We start from the raw sequence: 25,184 nt of genomic DNA on the forward strand, positions 1-25,184 counted from the left end.
TATGACACTGATCACAGAGCACAAGCGAACTACCCTCAGCCAGACAGGAGTCAGACATTTACAGAGGCAATATGAAGATCTATGAAGTATCCTCACTGCATGTCGTCATCACCCTCCTGGAATCTAATGACTTTTGGGCCTCCACTGTGTCTCCATGTCATGAGTCTGAGCACTGAGGGTATATGCGGTGCCATCAATCAAGCAGGAGTCAAATGTTCACGGATGCAAGGTGAGGATGTCAGGACTGTCCTCAGTGCATCTCGTCATCACCCTCCATGAACCTTGTGACTTTGAGGGACTCCCGAGCGTGCATGCCTCGTACTTGCTGTGTGATGGCCTCATTGCCAGTATCCTCACCTTCGAGAAACTCACTGTCATCATCCTCTTCGACATCCTCCTCATCGGAGGATATGTATAGGTCCTCCATCTCCTCCTCAGCCATGTCCACCCCACATTAGAGCACCACATTTTGGTGAGCGCAGCAAGCGACAATGATGTGCGACACCCTCGGTGGACTGTATTGCAATGCTCCACTGGACCAGAACCTCATTTTCAAGATGCCTATCATTTGCTCCACCAAAGTCCAAGTTGAGTCATGAGCCTTGTTATACCATTGCTCTGCTGCAGTCTGAGGCCACCGCACGGTTGTCATCAGCCATGTCCTCTATAGGTAGCCCTTGTCCCCGAGGAGCCAACCCTGCAGCTCTCTGGACTCTGGAAGATATCAGGGAACTGAGACCTGCTAAGGATGTACTAGTCATGAACATTCCTTGGGAATCATGCACAGACCTGTAGGATGTGATTGTGGTGATCACAGACCAGCTGAACATTCAACGAGCTGAACATTCAACCCTTGCGGTTGATGTAGTTGACCGTGTGTTGTCACAGAGATCTAAGAGCCACATGAGTGCAGTTGATGGCACCTGCACCTGTAGAAAGCCAGAGATCTGTGCAAATCCCAGTGCTCTTGCTTCCTGGCTTTCCTGATCCCGGGCAAAATGCACAAATTTCTGTGCCTTCACAAGATGGCATCCATGACCTCCTGGATACACTTGTGCATGGAGGCTTGCCTTATCGTGCACAGGTCACTTGTCGAGCCCTGGAAGAAGCCACTGGTGTAAAAATTGAGTGCCACGGTCACTTTCACAGCCACTGGCAGTGGATGCCCTCCATGCCCTTGTGGTGCCAAATCCTGCAGCAGTTCTCTAGACATACACAGTCTTCGGCAACACTGGTTCTCAGTCATCTGCAGGAATGACAGGCGCCATCTATGGACCCTGGGTCTAGAGTGGCACGTACGAGTGACGACTTGCTGTGCATCTTCATCTGCATGCAGAAACTAACGACTTGCGTGTGTGCAGCACCTCTTCCTTGATGTCCTGTGGGCAATGCTCACAAGCGCTGCACTAGAATGTGTGCACCTATCTCCGTGTTCCCCTCGAAGTTCAGACTGTCAGGTTCTAAAGGCAGTCATGTAGCACACTGTTCTGAAGTCACCCTGACATGGGTGGTAAATTTCAAGTGGGGGCAGGGTTTATAATTAGATGCAAATGTTTTAAAATGACATTCCCGACGTGCGGCTGCAGGAAACGTGGCACGCTATTGATGGGCAGAGAGGACAATCGCAAGCTGGTTTCACAATGGTGTTAAACCAATTTTTGGCCTTCTTGCCATTTTGGCCCCCCCTTTATCTATCATGACACCCAATGCCAATGGGGCCAGAAGATTCTGGCCTATGTCTCATGAAATGAAAATGGTTTCTATCTACCCTATTGATTCCCATGAATATTTTCAAAACTTTGATCAAATCACCCCTTAATCTTCAAAATCCAGGGAACCCGACTCTAGTTTGTGTAACCTTTCCTTGTAAGTTTAACCTTTGGAGTCTATCATTCTAGTAAATCTACGCTGCACTCCCTCCAAGGCAAATATATCCTTCATAAATTGTAGTGCCCATTATCTCCCAATCTCCCCTTGACATTCAATGGCATTACCAACGTTGAATCCCCAACTATCAACATCCTGGGGGTTACCATTGACCTGAAACTGAACTGGGCTAGCCATATAAATACTGTGGCTACAAGAGCAGATTAGGAGCTGGGAATTCTGTGGAAGGTAATTAACCTCCTAACTCCCCAAAGCCTGTCCACCATCTACAAGGCAAAAGTTAGGAGTGTGATGGAATACTCCCTGCCTACCTGGATGAGTGCAGTTCCAACAACACTCAGACGCTTGAAACCATCCAGGACAAAGCAGCCTGCTTGATTGGTATCCCATCCACCACCTTCAACGTTCACTCCCTCCACCACAGTGGCAACAGTGTACACCATCTACAAGATGCACTGCAGCTACTCACAAAGGCTCCTTCAACAGCACCTTCCAAACCTGGGGCAATTACCACCTAGAAGGACAAAGGCAGCAGATGTATGTGAACATCACCACCTGGAAAGTCCCCTCCAAGCCACACACCATCCTGACTTGGAACTATATCACCGTTCCTTCACTGTTGCTGGGTCAAAATCCTGGAACTCCCTTCCTAACAGTACTATGGGTGTACCTACAAGATATACTGCAACAGTTCAAAAAGGCAGCTCACCATCAACTTCTCAAGGGCAGTTAGGGATTGACAATAAATGCTGACCTAGCCAGCGACAACACATCCCCTGAATGAATTGATAAAAACACCTCTATCAAATCTCCTTTTAGCCTTCTCAGCTCTAAGGAAAACAACTGCAGCTTCTCCATATAACATATAATCCCTCATCCTTAGAATCATTCTCATCTGCACCTTCCCAAAGCCTTCACATCCTTTCTAAAGTGTGGCCTAACTTGTGGCCCTTAAAAAAATGCTGAAGGCCGCCCACAAAAAGATAAGGAAAGTTTTGATGCTTTCATTTCTGTGAGCTAGAGGAAGCAAGAATTTCTGCACCTGCTCCCACATGCCCCCCATCACTGCACCTCAGCCCCCCTTTCCCACGTCCTACCCATACTTTTATGTATATAATAACAGTATAAGTGATCATGTAATATACAATAAATTGTATGCCATTATTTAAAGGTGAAATCTGTCAGGGGTGTGAATATGTCAACTGTGTAATTTGTAAGCTGCAATTTGACTGTGGTTAGAATTTTCTGCCCCCGTTGGTGGCGGGCATGTTTGGTGGTGTGCGGACGATATGGTGAGAAGGCCAAAAATCGGTTTTATGCTATCGTGAAACCAGTTTGCAATTGTCCGCTCCACCTGTCAATAGCCAGCTGCGTTTCCTGCCACCGCACATTGGGAACTTAATTTCCATACTTTAGCATCTCATTATAAGCCCTGCTCACCCGAATTATCTCCCCATACTGGATCACCCAGGCAAGTCAGCATGATTGTACGCTGACATGTTTCACAACGACATGCACGTGGCGAGCTGCACTTTACTCGGGACGTCGAGGTTTATTTGCCTTCCTTGCTTCAGGCAGCGCTCGTGGTCATCAGCGCCAGGCTTTGCAGGCAGCACCACATCACTTTTAGGGGGGGCTCATGGGCAGGTCTCTACCTACCAGACCAGCCTAAGGTGGGATGGCTTTTAACGGCTGCACGACTAGGGCTTGCTTGGGGAAGGGGGAGAAGTGGCCTCAGGCAAGGGAAGAGGCTGCAGGGTGAGGGCTGTACTCGGGAAGGAGGATATCCCAGGGTGTGTGTGGGGGCACATGTTGATCTGTGTAAGTGGCCTCAAGATGGTGAGGGTTGAGGATGCAGTCTCCAGAGGAGATGAAGCCAGATGTAGATGTGAGGTTATGTGTGAGAGAGTGAGAGGTGAAGTCCCTTGAACGGGCAGTGAGTGAGATGCCAATGAATGTGTGATGGCCTTGAGGGCATGTGGAGGAGGAGTCAGGAAGGGGGAAGGAGTAAAGCTGGAGGCAGAAGTAAGTGTGGAGGAAGGGGGAAGGAGTAAGGTTGGCAGAAGAAGTAAGGCTGGAGGAAGGAGTCAGGAAGGGGGATGGACTAAGGGTGGTGGGGTGGAGTCTAAGGGTAGGAGTTCCAAGGTGGGGCGGGGAGTCCGGTGGCAGGGTGAAGGTGTTCCAAGAGGGGAAGGAGTAGGGAGGGGGGATTGTCCAGGTGAATGTGCAAGGGATGCTCTGTTGAGTCCATGACTGCCTCCTGGGGCATGAACGGTGGATAGGCATGGTAGGAGGGTTTGATGGGAATGGCTGAGGGCCAAGTGAATCTGTAGATGGAAGAGTGAGGGTGCGACAGTATCAGTAGAAGGGATGCCGAGGGTGGTTGGTGGGGACTCGGAGGCAGACATGGACCTTGGGGGGGTGGGAAGGAGGAGGTCTGGGAGGTTAATGTGGATGGAGGTTGGATTTTTGGGAAGGAAGGGGTCATCCACGTTCACCTGGACATCCCCGAAAGAAAAGGGTTGTGGCTGGTGTGTTATGGTGGGGAGGTGGAAGGTGATGCTGGGGGGGTTTGACAGTGATGGGGGAAAGGGAATGGGTGACTGGGGGAGGGGAAAGGACAGGAGAGCACAAGAAAAACTGTAGCGCTATCATGCTTGCTAAATCAAAAGTGAAACGAGAGTCGTGTGAGCGAGAACTGGTGCTGCATGGGAGTGTGATCAGTGGGTGGGTGGAGATGCAAGTCAGCTCAGATGGACAACTGAAAAAGAACGCAAGCAGGCAGCATTGAAAATGCTTGGGACGTTAATATGAGTATGATGCAGGAAGGATCCACGTGCGTGGAAGAGTGCTTGTATAATGCTCCAAAAGGCCCTGCCACACACTCACTTCTCCCTCCAGAATCACTCATGAGCCGGCTGCATGCCACTGAACTGCTAGTGCCAGGGGGTGGGTGGGGGGGAGGATGCAATGCAATGGGAGGACTCACAAAGCTTGTCAATGAAGCTGAAAGGCACCATTACACATTATTCAGTGAAAGTGAATATATTTTCAGATTATAAAGTGACAAAATGCGTTCACCCATTCAACCAACTGTGATCAGAATTTCTTAACTTTTGAATGTCTTAGGTGTTGCCCTGACATCTGCAGCAGGGATGGAAACAGCCCATGCAATTGTTAGCCTTGTTACCTCAGGTAACTTTGGCATGGGTCCTTTGGAGACCGAGGCCTTGAAAGCCCAGGCTTGCTTTGGCTGTCCTCCTGTGGGCCAACTGCTCCCTCTGCGGTGACAGAGTCCGAGGCTGAGGGGGTCACAGGCAAAGGGGACTTGAGCGAGAGGACAGCCTCTGATATTCCTGAGTGGATGACCCAGGGGTGTCCAGCTGCTGCTCCTCCTCCCTTTATGTGCCCGAGAGCCCCGGCCTGACTTGTTGAGGGGAAGGAGCTCCTAGGGGGATGTTGAGGTGCCCCATTTCCCTCTTGTATTGCCATTGCAGGAACTCACCCATGGCTACCACGATGGCGTGCAGTTCTGTGCACATCTCCACATTCTGCTGGACCAGGGTGTCTTTGGCATCCACTATCCTCCACATGGAGACCTCCATATGCGCACATGTGGGCACCACTTCATCAGAGAGCAGGTGGACACACTTCTGGCATGCCACTCTGTTGAGGGTTTCCAACACCTTTGTGTGATGTTCCCCCACCTTCTGCTGACTCTCCAGGATGAATTGGAAGGCTAAAACTAGAGGCTCATCATCTGACTAGGACCTCACAGATGCCTCATCCCCAGCAGCCCTCTGAGTGCCGAGGGAGCTCGGCTGAACCTGCCTCCTCATGCTGCAGACACGTGTCCATGCAGTGACCACTGGATTGAGCACCAGAGCCTGTTCTAAATCTAGGTCCCACCGAGGCTTGTGTCTCTGCGTTGGTGCAGGGTATGGGTAAGCGCTGTGATGAGTCTTCCAGGCTGCTTATTTCCAGCTCTTCAATGTTAGAGGTGTCCTCTTGGTTGAAGGTGAGGACATGGATGGAGCTGAAGGACCTGCTGGCTGAGGGTGTCGGTCACTTGGCTTCCTGTGAACCAATGTAGAGATAATTAGTACATGGCAGCAGAGTCAAAAGCAGGAGAGAGAGCACTCACAGTTGCTTTGAGAGAGGGATGATGTGGCGCAGGATCCTCACAAGGGTGTTCACCACCGACCTCACTGTTGCTGCAGGCACAGCCCCACGTCCTCAGCAGTCACCGCAATGGCAGTCTGCACAGGGTGAGTGAGGGGCCTTATGTGGGCCACCCAACCCCAAGTCTGGGACCTCTCCCTGTTGTTGTGAACCAGCTTCTCCTGCATGAAAACAGTTGGAGAGAATGTGAGTAGGACACATGGTGCTGCGTGGAATGTTTGTGTGGTGAATGGAACCATGGACCACATGAGGTCACGAGCTCCAGAGGATAGGAGCCTAAGGAAGATGTGAGGTTGTGTGTGAGAGTTATTAGTGCTGTCCCTTGAGATGTGAGATCCCTGTGGATGTGTGATGGGTTTGTGAGTGTGCGAGTTGAGAGTGATGAGAAGAGTGACTTACACTGGTGGAACAGATGAGACCATTCATCCTGTAGTGGCACTGGGTGACTGTCCTCTTTTGCAGGGCATTGGCGCTGACCACCATGCTGGATTGGTGATCTTGCTTACCCCCAGAGCAGGGCTAGAGGATATTATGGCAGGCCTCCACTGTGCCCAAAAGACATTTGAGGGACATGTCGTTAAACTGGGGGGCGGTAGGTGTTCTTGCCTTCGCGGGCCATGTCTTCTTTGCAACAGTCCTGGGCTAGAAAAACTGAGAGGTGTGCACTTGGATGCATTTTAAATATTGCGCCCAGCATGATGAAGTGGTGATGGTGTAGCGGGCGAATGAGTGCCCGCCTGCCATCAAAGCGGTGTGTTCCCTGGCAATGCATAGTTAATGAGGCACGATTTGGACAATATGATGTGAAAACGTGCTTTTTCCTGCCGCTACCGCACTTAGTGCAAATCTGGGACAATTCCGCCTATTGTTTTTCATGCCAGCTACTGCACCTAGTGCAATTCTTGGATGATTCCGCCTATGTTTCCTCCTGGAGTATAGACATTCATGATGAACAACGCAAGAGGTGCAGGGGGTTGTGTGACATCTTGGGATGAATCCACGGTAATTGTAGAACAAGGGACAGACAGTCCTTTGTGCCATGCAAACCTAGGTATTATTCAGCATTGTTGTGTAGCTTAGCAGCTCATCATCTTCCAAACCTGTTCCCAGGTAATGTCCATAGCAATGCACCTAGCTGCCATCTCCCCACAAGCATGCTCTTTGTCCTCCTCAAGAAGGCAACCCTTTACGCGCACGCACACAGACACACCCCCTCAGGCAGCAACACTCCCATTTCATCAACCATCAGAGAGTTTGTATGCTGTGCCATTCCACCACTTGTCCACAGGCTCTGTCTGCATTTATGTTGCCAGCTATGTTTTTCTCCAATACAGCATTCGGAAAGATTGAAATTTAAACGGATAACATTTTTGTAAGCACTATGATTATTTTTTCCAAATGTACAGCAGTCATCTTTAATTTATTTGTCCCTGTTTCAGCTCATCCGCTACTTTGTTACCTGTAGACTTGACTATTTGAATGAACTCCTGGCTCTTTTACATTCTACCTTCGGTAAACTTGAGGTCATCCAAAACTCTGTTGACCAACATAACTCGCAACAAGTCCATACCCTTCACCAATCATCCCTGTCCATGCTGACTTATTTTGGCTTCCAGTCAAGTAATGGTCTTGATTTTAAAATTCCTATCCTTGTTTTTAAAACCCTCCATGGCCTCACCCCTTCCTCCCTATCTCTGAAATTTCCTCCAGACCAATAGCCCTCCAAGATATCTGCACTCCTCTAATTCTTGCCACTTGAACATCACCGATTTTAATTGTTTCATCATTGGTTGCCATGCCTGGGCCCCAAGCTCCAGTATTCCCTCCCTACACCTCTCCAACTTTCTACCTCTGCTAATGCCTTTTACCTATGTTTTTGACCAAGCTTTTGGTCATCTTACTTATTATCTCTTTATGTGGCTTGGTGTCATATTTTACTTTGTAATGCTCCTGTGAAGCATCGTGAGGCATTTATTACATTAAAGGCATCATTGTTGTATCACTTTCTATTTTAACTCTAGTCTTTTAATAACTAATAATGCATACAATTTCCCAACCCCTTTTGGTGAGTTCCCAGTTCCAGGTCCAATAATAGGCTGGAAAATTGTTCCATGAATAAGTAATAATACTGACTCCAGAAAATTCTGAGAGTTGAGCTAATGAGTTACCAACAAATTTTGCACTCCAGTCTCTTCACTTTGGGAATGGGATTTTCCTTCTGGTAGTGTTATAGAGTTGATCTTCAGACAACCTTTCTTAGCAGAAACATTTGGCTTCATTTACAAGATAGCAGTAGCAACTACACATGTTTATCAAACTCCTAACTAAAGAAGTGCTCTCTGCTGTATAGGTTCTCTGTGCTGCTAACACATTGGTTTACACAGATCATGTGATCTTACAGCGCAGGGTTATTCTTAAAGCTACAGTTCAACATTTTGCAAATCTATAATTACAGGTAGTATCTGGATCCAGTAGAAATATATAATTGACAGACACTTATAACCCCTCATATTAAACAACTATTATGCCCAGATTGGGGCCTGGATAGTGATTAATAACAATATTAATCTACCAAGCACTTATCCATTTTATGTGACAGTCATGGTTTAAATAGTGGAAGTTGTTCATATCCCTGTCATAGTAGATGATTTTACCTTCCTGGACACCTGGTGTTGTCATTATTATAATGTCATGTCTGTCTTTGATAGGTCTGTTTCCGAGTAGAGCATGAATGAACAGTGCAGGAAATAACACCAGCGCTTGCTGCACATGTAGATCAACCTTTCACTAGTGATAATCCTGCTACTATTTCCTTGGACACAGTACAAGTACAGACATGGTTGAATGAAATACATAATTTACATATACAGTATATGATTATTTAATCCATAGGAAGAAATTAGGTAAGCACATGAGAGACAAAGACAGTGTCTTCCAGGAGGTCATGTTGATAGGGTTACATGAAATAATGTGGGAGGAGACTTGTGTGCAGTATAAACATCAGCATGGTCTTGTTAGGCAAAATTTATTGTTTCTATGTCGTATAGTAGATGTAATTCCAATATTATTGTTCACTAATGCAGGTTTCTCTATGTATTCCAGATTCAGACTTGAGTATGCGGACATTGAGCACACCAAGCCCTGCACTGATCTGTCCTCAGAATGTGCAATCTTTTCAAAATGGCCAAGGATCCTCCACTTCATCCTCTTCAGTCACAGGGGAGACTATTGCTATGATCCACTCCCAGCCGCTGTTCCTTATACCCCAGTGTGCCATCAGGCCAGCGTCAAGGCTGCAGAAAGAACAGGCTCCCATTGACAGGCTACCAGACCAAACCTTGATCCAGATGTTTTCACACCTCCCCACCAACCAGCTATGCCGATGCGCACGTGTCTGCCGGCGCTGGTACAACCTGTGCTGGGATCCACGATTGTGGAGGACTATTCGTCTGACAGGTGAAACAATGAATGTGGACAGAGCTCTGCGGGTACTCACCCGAAGATTGTGTCAGGATACACCTAATGTATGCCTCATGTTGGAAACAGTCATCGTTCAAAGCTGCAGGCGGCTTACAGATAGGGGCCTCTACACCATTGCTCAGTGCTGCCCAGAGCTACGGCAGCTAGAAGTGCCAGGCTGTTACAATATCTCTAATGAAGCACTCTATGATGTTGTTTCCCGGTGTCCCAACCTGGAGTACCTGGATGTTTCAGGTAACTATTCAGTAAACACAAGATCCTTGACAATAGTCCAAGTATCTGAATATTTGGCTCTTAGCTATAAAGCAGAGGTTCAAATGCCTGTCAAACTCTATGCATCAGTTGGGTGAATACCATCCATCTTTTGTTCAGCTGAACAATATTGCAGCAATGATGCATTTTGTCTTCAGTGGGGGGCATGTGCCAGGAGGGGTTCGATAAGCATAAATTGATGACAAAATTACCCTCAAAAATTTTCCTGCTGATAAATCATAGCATGATACTGATAAAACATAGTGTATGGACAGGCATCACCTATACATATTGTCACTGTCCTAATTTACAATAGATATTGCCATTAGCCAAACTGGAGTAAATGGAAACAATCGGGGGGAGTTTTAACTACAGAGAATGGATGGGTTTGGGTCGAGTTGGGGTTTAAAGTTAGAAAAATCTGCTTCCCAACTGAAACTTGCCTCCAATCTGCCCATTTCCAGCTTCAACTGAGGCTGGAGAGTGATCAGGCTACAGCTTTAGATACAAAAATGAAAACCTCATTGTCTTCCAACCTTTGGACTTTTGCTATTGTCAGCTAGGTTTCCTGAGCCATGGGGAACTTAAATTGGCAGCTTCCAAGAGGTGAAGAGGGGACTTGGTGAATTCAGGGAATAAGTTTCTTCACGCTTACCTCTGGATCCAGGGACCTGCCAGAGAAGGTTCCACAATTGCAAGGTTTCTAACCCTCAGGCTCTGACCTCCTGCCCCCTGCAACACCCAGGATCAGTAACTCCCTCTGCCGTCCCCACAATTAATTGAATGCCCTCCCCTGTCCATGATCATCGATCAAATCACCGATCTACCTGCAGCTGTAGTCAGGGCCAGTTGCCCAATTGACTGAAGGTCCAGCTGTCAATCGAACTGAGCTTCCATATGGAGAACTGATCACTGACATCAATAACATGCTGTGGAATGAAAACTCTACAGTATGAGGGGGAATTCTGAGCGATGGCATTCCTGACAGATCAATTTCATGCAGATCAGTCACTGGAAATTCTGCTCAAGAGTCATGAAATCAGCCTGTGGAAATTCCCATTATTCAGGCACAAATATCTTTATTCCCTTTATATTGCTCTGGGACTTTTGGGTTTCCTTGGTTGCTGTATAGGAAAATCAACCTAGCAGTTGTTTTTAAAATTATTACACCAAATAAAGTGCTAATAGATCATAAAATATACAAAAATGGAGTGCAGAATCTTTGGGCTCAGAAACCCGACATCCGGAACATTTCTGGTACCAACCCTGCACTATGTCAGCATCAGAGGTGCAACGTGATTTTCAAACTGTCAACCATGAATCAGCCTGGAGGTGAGTTTGGTGCCCTGTTAAGGGCATTGGATGTGGTCAGAAGATGGGAACTGCAAACGGAGGGATAATTTAAAAGGCAAAAGGCAGCTGTGACTGGACTTGCCGCTGCCTTTTGTTATGATCCCCGAGAGAGCAATAATTTATTAAAAGAAAGGACCCCCCTCGACCCTAACAAAAAACAACAATGGACAAGATCTCACTTTGTAGAAGCTTTACTGGAGAAACAAATTCAAATCAACATAGATCAAACAGTAATTACCAGGCAACTGATACATCAAACTAAAGAGAAAGGTAGATTTCACATTAAGTAACATAACTATGATATTTCTTACAAAATGCTTTTACTCTACACCAAACCTCATAAAAATATAAAATCCTTCAAAGAATGATTTAAAAAATAATGAGGGAGAAATTAGAATATGTGAGAAAGCTAGCTAAAAATATAAAAACAGATAGAGTTTCTACAAGTATTTAAAAAGGAAAAGAATAACTAAAGTGCTTGTTGGTCCTCTAGAAAGTGAGTTTGGGGAAATAAGGAAATGGCAGAAGGTTTGAAAAGATATTTTGTGTCTGTCTTCACTGTAGGAGACACAAAGGACATCTTAGAAATAATTGTACATCAAGATGTATTAGGGAGGGAGGAACTTAAAACAACTGCAATCACCAGGGAAGAGAACTGAGAAAATTATTAGAACTGAAGGCTGATAACAAAGAACAAAGAAAAGTACAGCACAGGAACAGGCCCTTCAGCCCTCCAAGCCTGCGCCGATCATATTGCCCATCAACTAAAACATTTTGCATTTCCGGGGTCCGTATCCCTCTATTCCCATCCTATTCATGTATTTGTCAAGCTGCCTTTTAAACAACAACTATCGTACCTGCTTCCACCTCTGGCAGCGAATTCCAGGCACTCTGCGTAAAAAACTTGGGTCCTGATGGTCTTAAAAGAAGTGACTGCTGAGATAGTAGCTGTATTGGTTTTAATTTTCCAAAATTCCCTAGGTTCTGGAAAGCTCCCATTAGATTGGAAAATAGAGAATGTATTTCCTCTATTCAACATAGGATGAAGAAAAAAAGCAGGAAACTACAGACCAGTTAGCCTAAAATCTGTAACAGGGAAATGCTGAAATCTATTGTTAAAGAGGTTAAAATAGGGTAGTTAGAAAATCTTAATGCAATCGGGCAAAGTCAACATAATTTTATGAAAAGGAAATTCTGCCTGACTAATTTATTAGAATTCTCTGAGGAAGTAACAAACAATATGGATAAAGGGGAATCTGTAGATGTGGTGTATTTGGCTTTCCAACAGGCATTTCATAGGGTGCCACATCAAAGGTTACTACACAAAATAAGAGCTCGTGGTGTAGAGGGTAACGTATTAGCACAGCTAAAGAATTGGTTAGCTAACAGGAAACAGAGAGTATATGAACTTGCGAACATACAAATTAGGAGCAGGAGTAGACAAATTGGGAGCAGTAGTAGACAAATTGACCCCTCAAGCCTGCTCTGCCATTCAATAAGATCAAGACTGATCTGATTGTAACCTTAACTCCACATTTCTGCCTACCCCCGATAACCTTTCAACCCCTTATAAATCAAGAATCTATCTAGCTCTGCTTTAAAAATATTCAAAGACTCTGCTTCCACCGCCTTTTGGGGAAGAGAGTTCCAAAGACTTACGACTCTCTGAGAGAAAAAAATCCTCCTTATCTCCGTCTTAAATGAGTGACCCCTTATTTTTAAACAGTGACCCCTAGTTCAAGATCACCCCACAAGAGGAAACACCCTCACCACATCCACCCTGTCGAGACCCCTCAGGATCTTAAAGGTTTCAATCAAGTAACCTCTTACTCTTCTAAACTTCAGCAGATACAAGCCTAACTTGTCCAACCTTTGCTCTTAAGACAACCAGCCTATGCCTGGTATTAGTCTAGTAAACCTTCTCTGAACTGTTTCTCATGCATTTATATCTTTCCTTAAATAAGGAGACCAGTACTGTACACAATACTCCAGATGTGGTCTCACCAGTGCCCTGTACAAGTGAAGCATACCTCCCTACTTTTGCAATCAATTCCCCTCCCAAAAAATGATAACATTCTATTAGCTTTACTAATTATTTGCTGTACCAAACTAGCCTCTTGTGATTCATGCACTAGTTCACCCAGATCCCTCTGAATCTTAGAGATCTGCAATCTCTCACCATTTAGATAATCTTTTTATATTCTTCCTCCCAAAATGGACAATTTCACATTATCCCACATTATACTCAATTTGCCAGATCTTTGCCCACTCACTTAACTTACCTATGTCTCTTTGTAGCCTCATTATGTCCTCTTCACAATTTACTTTCCTATCTATCTTTGTGTCAACAACAAATTTAGCAACCATTCCTTCAGTCCTTTCATCCAAGTCACTTATATAAATTGTAAAAAGTTGAGACCCCAGCACTGATCCCTGTGACACACCACTCGTCACATCCTGCCAATCAGAAAAAGACCCACTTATGCCAACTCTTTGCTTCCTGTTAGCTAGACTATCTTCTATCCATGCCAATATGTTACCTCCTAAACCATCAGCTTTTATTTTCCGCAATAACCTTTGATGTGGCACTTTATCAAATGCCTTCTGGAAAACTAAGCATTGTACATCCACCGGTTCCCCTTTATCCACAGCATATGTGACTCCTTCAAAGAATTCCAAGAAATTGGTTAAACATGATTTCCCTTTCACAAACCATGTTGGCTCTGCCTGATTGCCTTGAATTTTTCTAAGTGCCCTGCTATAACGTCTTTAATAATAGCTCCTAACATTTTCCCTTTGACAGATGTTCGGCTAACTGGCCTGTAGTTGCTGCTTTTGGTCTCCCTCCCTTTTTGAATAAAGGAGTTACATTTGTTGTTTTCCAATCAAATGGAACCTTCCCTGAATTTTGGAAAATTAAAACCAGTGCATCAATTATCTCACTAGCCACTTCTTTCAAGACCCTAGGATGAAGTCCATCCAGACCTGGGGATTTGTCAGCCCACAGCCCCAGCAATTTGCTCAATACCAGTTCCCTGGTGATTGTAATTTCCCCAAGTTCTTCCCTCCCTTCCATTTCCTGATTTACAGCTGTTACTTGTGTCCTCTATAGTGAAGACAGAAGCAAAATACCTCTTTAATTCATCCGCTATCTCCCTACTTTCCATTATCAGTTCCCTGATGCACACTCTATAGGATCAATGCTCACTTTGTTAATTCTTTTCTTATTAAGTATCTATAGAAACTCTTACTATCCATCTTTATATTACTAGCTAGCTTTCTCTCACTCTCTAATTGTTACTTCCTTATTAATCTTCTTGTCATTCTTTGCTGTTCATTATATTCTTTCCAATCTCCTGACCTGTCACCCATCTTTGAGTAATTATATGCTTTTACTTGCTGTTTGATACTGTGTTTGAAACTGTCCCGAAAACATTCTATGAACTCCTCACCTACCCTTTACCCATCTGATTTTTCCAATCTATCTGTAGATTAAAACCCCCCATGATTATTGCTGTACCTTTCTGACAAGCTCCCATTATCTCTTCTTTCATACTCTCTCCAACCGTGTAGTTACAATTGAGGGGGCCTGTACACCAATCCCACAAGTGACTTCTTGCCTTTATCATTTCTCATCTCAAACCAAACCAGATCATCATCCTGGTTTCCTGAACTTTGGTCATCCCTGCCTAATGTGCTAATACCATCATTAATTAACAGAGCCACCCCTCCACCTTTTCCTAACTTCCTGTCTTTCCTAATTGTTATGTACCCTTCAATATTCAGGTTCCAATCTATGTCACCCTGCAGCCATGTCTCTGTAAGGGATAAATGGGCCTTTTTTGGGTTGATGAGATATAACCAGTGGAGTGTCACAGGGATCAAAGCTGGAGACTCAACTATTTACAATCTATACCAATGACTTGGATGAAAGGACCGAATGTAAGATTGCTAAATGACACAAAGTTGGTTGGACAGCAAGTTGTGAAGAGGACATAAAAAGCCTGCAAAGGGACTGGTAAAGTGAAGGAATAAAAATTTGACAGATAATGTGGGAAAATGTGAACTTGTCCATGTAGGCAGGAAGAATACAAAAGCAACATATTATTTAAATGAAGAGAGATTAGAGAATTCTACAGTACAGAAGGACCTGGGTGTCGGGCACTTGAATCACAAAAAGCAGGTAATTAGGAAGGCAAATGGGATGTTGTCGTTTATTGTAAGGAAAATGGAATATAAAAGCAGGGAAGTTTTGCTACAGTTGTTCACGCTATTGGTGTGACCATATCTGGAGTACAATGAACAGTTTTGGTCTCTTTATTTAAGAAAGGATATAATTGCAGTAGAAGCAGTACAGAGAAGGTTCACTCAACCGACTTCTGGGATGAAGGGGTTGTCTTACGGGGAAATGTTGGATAATTGAAGTGTAGAATGAGAGGCGATCTTATGCAACGTATAGAATCCTAAGGAGACTTGACAGAGTAGATGCTGAAAGGAAGTTTCCCCTTGTGGTAGAGCTAGAATTAGGGGACACAGTTTAAAAATAAGGGGTCTCCTATTTAATATGGAGATGAGAATTTTTTTCCCGGAGAATTGTTAGTCCGTGGAATTCTGTTCCCCAGAGAGCAGTAGAGACAGGGCCATTGAATAGGTTTACGGCTGAGTTTGATAGATTCTTCATTGACAAAGGAGTTGAAAGGTATAGGGGGTAGACAGGAAAGTGGAGTTCAGGCCACAATCAGATCAGCCATGATCTTATGCTCGAGGGGCCGAATGAGCCACTCCTGTTCCCAATTCATATGTTTCTATGTTCGTATGTTTACCAATTTGATTTGTCCTGTCTGCAACTACTGTTGGGGGCCTATAAACTGTACCCATCAGTGTTTTCTGATCCTTATTATTCCTAATCTCCACCCATAGAGTCCTTACTTCCTTATCTTCTGAACCATGATCCTTTCTTACTATTGCCTTTATTTCATCCTTATCTATCAGGGCTACACCGCCTTTTCCATTCTGCCTGTCTTTTGAAATGATGTGTACCCTGGAATATTTATTTCCCCATCTTGGTCACTTTGTAATCAGGGGTTGCATTTTCATTCCCTGCCAAAGGCAGTATTGGAGGCAGATTGGGCCCTAAAATACCAGTGCTAGCCGATGGGCTGGTTTCCTGATTCCCTTCCTGGTATGGGCCATTTTTGCAGGGGAGGGTTTGGGGCCAGCAGGGCTTCCCGTTCCCACAAGGCAGGTAGCCAGGTAGGCTTGTTAAGAACTTTGTTAACCCCATTTAAAGGAGGCCGTTGGAAAAATACATTAATTGATGAAAATTACAGTTTTCCAGTTTAACTACCTGGCGGTGGGCACCTTGTGGCAGGCCAGCAAACTAAGAGCCATATGAGTGCAGGTGCTGGCTGCCCTGTTGAGAGATTTCCACCCTCCCTTATCCCTGCCACTCCTATCGTGCAGTCTGGCTGCTGTATAGTTTTTTATTTGAACTTTTAAAAGGTTGGTGAGAGGTCAGGTCGATGTTGAAGCATGTTCTCGGTTAGTTATCATTCATTTCAGCTGCTTCTCCTCTCAAGCTGCAAGGTCTCTGATTTACCCTGCAGTTTTGAGAGCCCACCTGCTGCACTCAACTGGCCAGGGAACCCGTCTCCATGCCACTTAAGGGGGCACCTCCATAAAAATACCAAAGAGTAACTGTTCCATGCACCTCCTCCACTCCCTCCCAACCCTCAACCTCCAACCTTGGGGCATATTCAGGATCTGGAACCAGTCCCAACTTTTGTTTCTCACTCCCAGAGGGAAAATTCAGCCCCAGGTCTCTGTAATGGCAATTAAATCTAAACCATTGATCTCTGTTTGTGCCACTAATTTATGTGTCTTCTTATGAATGCTTTGTGCAATTAGATAAAGAACCTTTATTATTGTTTATTTACTACTATCCTTTGCATGGGCTTATTTGCTGATGTGCTATAACTGTTAAACTGTGTTCCCTTCCTGTCCCACTTTGCTTGGCTTTACCAAAATTGCTACACCATTCTATTGCCTCAACTTTCAGTGACCCCTCCCCCACCCCCTTTATAGTTTAAAGCTCCATCTACAGCCCTAATTATATGATTCGTTATTGACACCAGCCTCGTTTAAGTGGAAGTCATTTCAATGGAACAGCTTCCTCTTTCACTGTACTCACCATGCAGTGCTGCATGAATCAAGACTCCCTCTTCCCACACAACTCATTGAGCCATGAGTTTAATTCACTAATCTGCTTGGCCCTATGACAATTGGTGCATAGCTCAGGTAACAATCCAAAGCTTATTACCTTTTAGGTTATGCATTTTAATTTGGACCCTAATTCCTCAAACTCTCTCAGCAGAACATCATTCTAGTTCTACCTTTGTCATTGGTTCTTATTTAGACCACAACAACTGGAACCTCCTCCTCCCACCGCAAATTTGTCTTCAGCCGTGAAGAGGTGTCTTTAATTCTGGTCCTGGAAAGGGAACACAACCTTTGGAACTCCTGCCTGCAGAGAACAGTATTTATTTCCCTTACTATATTGCCTTCTTTCACTACCACATTCTTTTTCACTGCCTCACTTGAATGACTCCCTGCACCATGGTGCTATGGTCAGTTCACCCATCCACCCTGCAGTTCTTGGTCTTATCCATACAGCTATGATGAAAGTCAAGGGCCGTGGCTCCTCCATCACTACATTCTGGATCCCCATACCTGCCTGATTCACAGTCACACCCTCCTGTCCCTGACCATTTACCAGCTCTAATATCTGCTCAACCTAAGGGGTGTGACTGACACCTGGAACAAAGTGTGTAAGTGACTTGTCCCCTCCCTGATGTCCCACAATACCTGCAGCACGGACTCCAGCTCAACCAGTCTGAGCAGAAGTCACTCGAGCTGCAGATACTTGTCTGGAATTCAGTGTTCTCCAGAAACTCCCACTTGTTGCAGTTATGATATAAGACCTGCTTTGCCATATCTGTGTGGCCTGACTTATTTGTTTAAAATAAAAACAGAAAATGCTGTAAAAGCTCAGCAGGTGTGACAGCTTTTGTGGAGGGAGAAACAGTTAATGTTTCGAGTCCGTATGACTCTTCTTCAGAGCTGAAGAGAGGTAGAAATGAGACATTAGATCAGATGATCAAAAGGTTGATCAAAGAGATAAGGCTGGATTTTATGCTTAGGGTTGGCTCTTCGCCCTCCCAGTGTAAATCTCAGGTGAGCCCACTTCCGCTTATCCGGCTCACCCTGCTTTAATTTTTTGGGAAAAAGCAGTTTAATTAGTATGAAGCCTGACTTACTTCCATCTCCAGGAATACATCCCACCTCTGAGAACTGCTGACCAATTAGATGACAAGCCCCAATAAGGAGAGGGTGTAGGGCTAGTTGGAGAGGGCAGGGTTGGAGGGTGGATGTGGGGAGACAAAATTGTGAGTGGGGGTCCTCCGATTAACACAGGGAACAAGGGAGGCACCCTCACTTTCACTGACCAGCAGCCCGCAGGATTAAACATACCACGCTATCCATTGGGCACAGACTTCTCCCACTACCTGTTTTCAGAGCGGCAGCAAGATAAGGCACTTCATTAAGCATTACTTGCCCACTTAAGGGTCTCAATTGGGCCACGGACTGGACAGTACACTGTCAATGACACCGCACCCTAACTTATGGGTCTGCCCGCCTGTTTTCCTGCCCACGGGTGGTCTGTAAAATTCAGCCTGTATGTTTTAAGAAATGTCTGCAAAGGGAAAAGCAAGGTAGAGAGGTGTAGAGGTATAGGGAGGGAATTCCAGAGCTGGGGCCTGGACAACTGAAGGGATGGTCGCCAATGGTGGAGCATTTCTAACTGAGAATACAGAAGAGGCCAGAATTAGAGGAATGCAGGTATCTTGAAACATTGTAGAGTTAGAGGAGATTACAGAGATAGGGAGGGTCAAGACCATGGAGAGGAAACAAAGATGAGAATTTTAAAATCAAGGCGTTGCTTGACCAAGAGCCCATGTGGGTCAGCAGCACAAGGATGATAGGGGAAAGGGACTTCCTGTGAATTAAGATTTTTGGAGCAGAGTTTTGGATGACCTCAAGTTTACATAGGGTGGAATGTTGGAGACCAACCAGGAGTTCATTGGAATAGTCAAGTCTAGAAGTAACAAAGCCACGAATGAGAGTTTCAGCAGCAGATTAGCTAATACAGAGGCAAAGTCGCGTAGTGCTATGGAGTTGGAAAAGTGCAGTCTTAGAGATGACATGACTATGAGGTCAGAAGCTCATTCTAGGGCCAAATGTGACACAAAGGTTGAGAACACTGGCTTAATCTCAGATTGTTACCTGGGAGAGGGATGGAGTCTGTAATTAGGGAGCGGAGTTTGGTGCAGGGAGCAAAAACAATTGCTTCCTTTTTACCAGTATTTGATTAGAGGAAATATTTGCTCATGTAGTACTGCATGTGGAATAAGCAGTCTGACCATTTAGTAATAGCGGAGGGGTCGAAAGATGCGGTAGCAATATAGAGCTGGGTGTCATCAGCATAAATGTGAAAACTAACACTATGCTTTTGGATGATTTCACCAAGGGCTATCATGTAGATGAGAAATTGGAGGAAGCCAGGGATTGACCCTTGGGCTACTAGAGGTACTGGTGCAGGCAAAGGAACAGAAACTACTGCAAGTGATTCTTTGGCTACAATTAGATGGATAAGACCAGAACAATGTGAGAGCAGTCCAACCAACCTGGACAACAGGCATTGGAGAAGAATTTTGTGGTCAACCATGTCAAAGGCAGCAGACAGGTCAAGAAAGATGAGGAGGGAAAGTTTACCTTTACCACAGTCACATAGGATGTCATTTGTGACTCATTAGAGCTGTTTTGGTACTGTGGTAAAGTGTGCATATTAAAAGACTCTAAAGAAGAGATAGCAGAGGCACTATTACATATGTTTAATAATTCATTTGAAAAAAGGGTAGTGTCAGAGGACTGGTGGATAGCTAACTTTGTGTCTGTGTTTCGGAAGGGAGATTGAACACCTCCAGGGAAGTATAGACCAGTGAGTTTAACATCAGTCAAGGAAAAATAAAATAATCCATACTAAAATAGAAAATGGAAAAACACTTTGAAACCAAAAATATAATAATGAATAGTCAGCATGGCTTAGAAAGGGAAGAGTCTTGCTTGACCAACCTTACTGAATTTGTTTGAAGAAGTAACAGAAGGAGGGGGCTGGTTAGCTCAGTTGGCTCAATAGCTAACTTGTGGTTCAGAATAATGCCAACAGTGCAGGTTCAATTCCCCTTCTTGTTGAGGTAGACTTGGGATCTATTTCCTCATCCTGACCCTGAGAGTGGAAGGAAGTGGCAAACCACCACTGAAACAACTGCCAAGAAAATGGCTCAGGATAAAGCATCAGCAGACAATGAGCCAAGAACCTGTCTTTGGGCAGAGTACACATGAGTGAATGAACAGAAAGAATAGACAAGGTTAATGTAATCTGTATAATTTATCTACATAACCAGAGGAGCTTCAATAAGGTCCTATGTGATAGACTAATGAATAAGGTCAGAATGTGTGGTATCAGGGAATAAGTAACAGAATGGATAGCTAGCTGGGTTCAAAACAGAAGGCAGGGGTTGGGGGGAAGAGCAGATATGCAGAGCGTTAGAAGGTGGAAAGGATCAGTGTGGAGCCCAACATTGTTCACAGTTTAGAATACTAATTTAGACTTTGAAGTCAAAAAGGCATTTTCTAAATTTGTGGATGACACCAAATTTGGCAGGATGGTCAATACTGAGGAGAACTGCAACAAATACAAATCAACATTAATAAACTTGCAGCATATAAGTCATGTTTAACTTGTGTAAAACACTAGTTGAGCCTCATCTGGACTACTGTGTCCAGTTCTGGACACCATTCTTGATGAAGGATGTGAAAGCATTGGAGAAAGTACAGAGGAGATTCACAGGAATAATTTCAAGGATAAAGAACTGTAGCTATGAGAATAGATTAGAGAGGTTAGGACTCTTTTCCTCAGAGTAAAGAAGGCTGAGAGGAGACTTGATAGAGGTATTTAAGATCTTGAGGAGTGTAGACATAGTAAATAGTGAGAAACTGTTCTCACTCAAGAGAACATCAAGACCAAAAGGGCACAGATTCAAAATATTTGGCAAAAAGAATAAATGTGATGTGAGGAAAAGAATTTTCACCCAGAGGGTGGCTGGAGTCTGGAACAAACTTCATGAAAGGGTAGTGGAGGCAGGTTCAATCAAGGTATTCAAAAGGGAATTGGATTGCTACCTGAAAAGTGAGAATGTCCAAGGTTACAGGTTAAGGCAGGGGAGTGAGACTAGGTAGAATGCTCTTTCAGAGAGCCAGTGCAAACTCAATGGGCTGAAAGGCCTCTTTCTGCACTGTAAGGTTACTGTGAATGGGCATATAATTGACAAATGGATTTCAAAACAGGTAAATGCAAGGTATTACATTTTGTGAGAAAAATAAGGAGGTCACACATTACTTGGAAAATAAGAACCTAAATGGAATAGAAGAGAAAAGGAACCTGAGAGTACAAATACAAAAATCACTAAAAGTAGCAATGCAAATTAATAAGGCCCTATAAAAGCAAAAAAAGCATTAGGGTTTATTTCCAGCAGGACAGAATTGGAAAATAGAACATTTACGGTAAACTAGTATCAAACCTTGCACCACCCTTGGACAATTGTGTACCGTTCTGGTTGCCATATTATCAAAAGATATAGAGGCACTGAAGAGGGTGCAAGAAAGATTTGCAAGGATGATACCTATCAGGAAAGGATAAACAGTCCTCTTTCCAAACAGTTATCTTTCCACTTCCAAAAAATGTCTAAGGGGTGACTGAATAGAGATTTTTAAAATAATGAAAGAATTTGATAGAGTAGACACAAGGGCCAGAATTTTCCCATTGGCGATTTGGGGGCGGGGCCTGCTCGCTGATGGGAAAATGACGTCGAGAGCAACCCCCAACATCATCCCAGTCCATTTAAATATTGAGGAAGGCGGGCGGACAGTGAAATCAATTGAGGCCATCGACAGGCTAATTAAGATAATTAAAGACCTGCCCATCCAGCCTTAAGGTTTGCGGGCAGTCCAGGAGCCCCAGCAGGCTCCTGATAATACATGAAACCTCATCCACTGGCAGGATGAGGTTTCATGTCCGTTTTAAAAAGTTTAATAAAGTTTATATCCTTTTTATTAACATGTCCCATCTCATGTGACATTGTCACATGAGGGGGACATGTTAATAATTTTTATATTTTTCTATTTTTAATATTTTTTACAGTCAGTGATCTCCTTGAGACAGCACAGTCTCGGAGCAGTGCGCTCTTTCGCGCGCACTTTGACAGATGGGGAATCCCTCCCCCCCCGGACAGGAAGCGCGTAGCACTTCCTGTCGGGCAGGCCGCTGAGCAGGCCTTAATTGGCCCGCCCACTCAAAATGGCGGTGAGCCCCATTTCGGCAGCAGAGTTCGGCTGCCTGCCCACCGCCGAGCTGGTGGGGTCCACCCACCTGCCCATCAAGGTAAGAATTCTGGCCAAGAAAAATGTTTTCAATGGTGAGGAAGATTAAAATTAGAGGCCATTAATATAAGATAGCCACCAAGAAATCAAATAGGTAATTTGGAAGAAAAGTTTTCTTCCAAAGAGTGGTGAGAATGCGGAACACACTACCACAGGGATTGGTTAAGGTAAATAGTGTAGATACATTTAAAGGAAGGCTGGGCAAATAAATGAGGGAGAAGGGGATGGAGGGTTATGCTGATAGAGTCAGATAAGGAAAAATGGAAGGGCCTCAAGTGGAGCATAAACAATGCCACGGATGAATAGACTGTTTGTTTCTGTGCTGTATACTCATGTAATAATTAATTATTATGTAACTATATGTAGAATGACCTTTCAGCAATGGTACTGGAAATAAATTCTTACTAATGTTTAAAAAGTGATGTAGACAAACATCGGAAAAAGAAAAAAAGTAGAAGAGTAAGTGGAATAGAAAGAAGAGCTGGCATAGGTATGATGGACCTAATAGGCACCTTCTGTATTTTAAATTTCTATGTCAATTTAATAAGTTCTACATGTTAATAGTTTAAAACATCATTCTCAATTTTTTATCTAGGTTGTTCCAAGATAACCTGCATTAGTCTGACAAGGGAAGCTTCCATCAAACTCTCTCCACTTCACGGAAAACAAATCTCCATACGCTACCTGAATATGACAGATTGTTTTGTACTTGAAGACGAGGGTTTGCATACGATAGCAGCTCACTGCACCCAGCTGACCCACCTCTACCTACGCAGGTGTATACGTGTCACAGACGAGGGCCTCCGCTACCTGATGCTTTATTGCACAACAATCAAAGAACTGAGTGTTAGTGACTGCCGTGCAGTGAGTGATTTTGGGATGAGAGAGGTGGCAAAATTGGAAGCACACCTGAAGTATCTCAGCATTGCTCACTGTGGCCGGATCACAGACGTGGGTATCCGCTATGTTGCCAAGTATTGCAGCAAACTGCGTTATTTGAATGCACGGGGTTGCGAAGGAATAACCGATCATGGGATTGAGTACCTTGCCAAAAATTGCACAAAACTGAAATCCCTAGATATTGGGAAGTGTCCATTAGTTTCGGATGCAGGCATGGAGTTTTTAGCATTGAACTGTTACAACCTGAAGCGACTTAGTCTTAAGTCGTGCGAGAGCATCACTGGCCGTGGTTTAAAGATTGTCGCCGCCAACTGCTTTGAGCTTCAGATGTTGAACGTACAGGACTGTGACATCTCTGTTGAGGCATTGCGGTTTGTCAAACGCCATTGCAAAAGATGTATTATAGAACACACCAATCCAGCCTTCTTCTGACAGGATGTTCAACAGTGAAACAGAACAGACCATAGATTGTAAAGACTCAAATTTTATTTGCTTCTTTTCTTCTCCTCAATTCAAATATTTAGTTCATTTCCACATTGTAAACTATTACTCTATTATGACTGAAAGTCATGGTAATGAAAATATTTTTCTTTTTTCCTCTATGACGTGCACATTTTTGAATGCCAAATCTACAGAAACCAGTGTCCAGAGGCATAAACTAAATATATTCAAACTTTTTAAGTTGCTGGAAGAATTGATCAGATTTCATATCATGCCTTAAATCGGCCACTGGGATATGAAACAGAAATATTCAGTACGCCACTTGCCACCTATTTTTCAATTTTCTTCAAATGAAGCACTAACTATGTTTTACTTGATATCCCACCATAATATTAGATCCTGATGGGGATGGATGCTGTCACTTTCTGTTTGTTTTAACATGGAAGATTCTGAATAATATTGCATTTCCGTGCTTTTATTTCATTTTTTAAATTAATAAAAGGAAATGTAATTATCCTTAAATACTAAAGAGCTTATTGACTATATTGTAATGCACTTATTGTACTCTGATCTGCTATAACTGATCACGTTGTTACATGGTGTGCTGTTGGGGGAGGGGCAACAGGTTAATGCAGTGGGTTAGCATGTTGCCCTATCACCTCAGACCTGGGTTTAAATGCAGCCTAAACTGATGGGTGTTAGCCCCTCTCTTTGGTCCCCTTGAAATTGGTTTCATCCCATTAATAAGTTGGCCTTGACCCACAGCACAAAAATGCAGCTAATTCAGCACTAAATTTGACACTCAGAGGCTGCAAGGATACCTGGTGTGGGAAATGCTAGAGTCAAGGATGATTTTCTGAATTTGGGGCTGATACATGGCATTAATGTACAGTAAAATCAGCTTTACTCTGTGGACATTTGTACTTAATCTGGACTGGGAGTATTTTGTGCTGACATTGGAATGACAATCTTCAACCTTTGTGCTCCGGGTGGAGGAATCAATCTTTGTGAGCAAAGAGTTGGTAATTACCCCAAAATACCACAAAGTGAAAGTGATCTAATTCCCAGCACTCTCATTCACCACTCTGATACGTTTACAAGCTATGGCATTACCACACAGCTGAAAGGGA

At 44.1% G+C, this 25,184-nt stretch overlaps 1 protein-coding gene across 4 annotated transcripts in view; it reads left to right on the forward strand.

The window, feature by feature from the left end:
- fbxl7 (F-box and leucine-rich repeat protein 7) overlaps positions 1 to 24,572 on the forward strand; it is a 391,183-nt gene extending 366,611 nt beyond the window's left edge. For all 4 annotated transcript variants that reach the window (XM_041183227.1, XM_041183228.1, XM_041183229.1 and 1 more), the window contains 2 exons: positions 9,172 to 9,783; positions 23,309 to 24,572. In XM_041183227.1, coding sequence (XP_041039161.1) covers positions 9,172 to 9,783; positions 23,309 to 24,045 — 1,349 coding nt within the window. In that variant the 3' untranslated portion in view covers positions 24,046 to 24,572. The remainder of the gene's footprint in view (positions 1 to 9,171; positions 9,784 to 23,308) is intronic.
- The last annotated feature ends 612 nt before the right edge of the window (positions 24,573 to 25,184 follow it).

Source organism: Carcharodon carcharias, chromosome 3 (assembly GCF_017639515.1).
Source record: "Carcharodon carcharias isolate sCarCar2 chromosome 3, sCarCar2.pri, whole genome shotgun sequence".
Taxonomy (NCBI): domain Eukaryota; kingdom Metazoa; phylum Chordata; class Chondrichthyes; order Lamniformes; family Lamnidae; genus Carcharodon; species Carcharodon carcharias.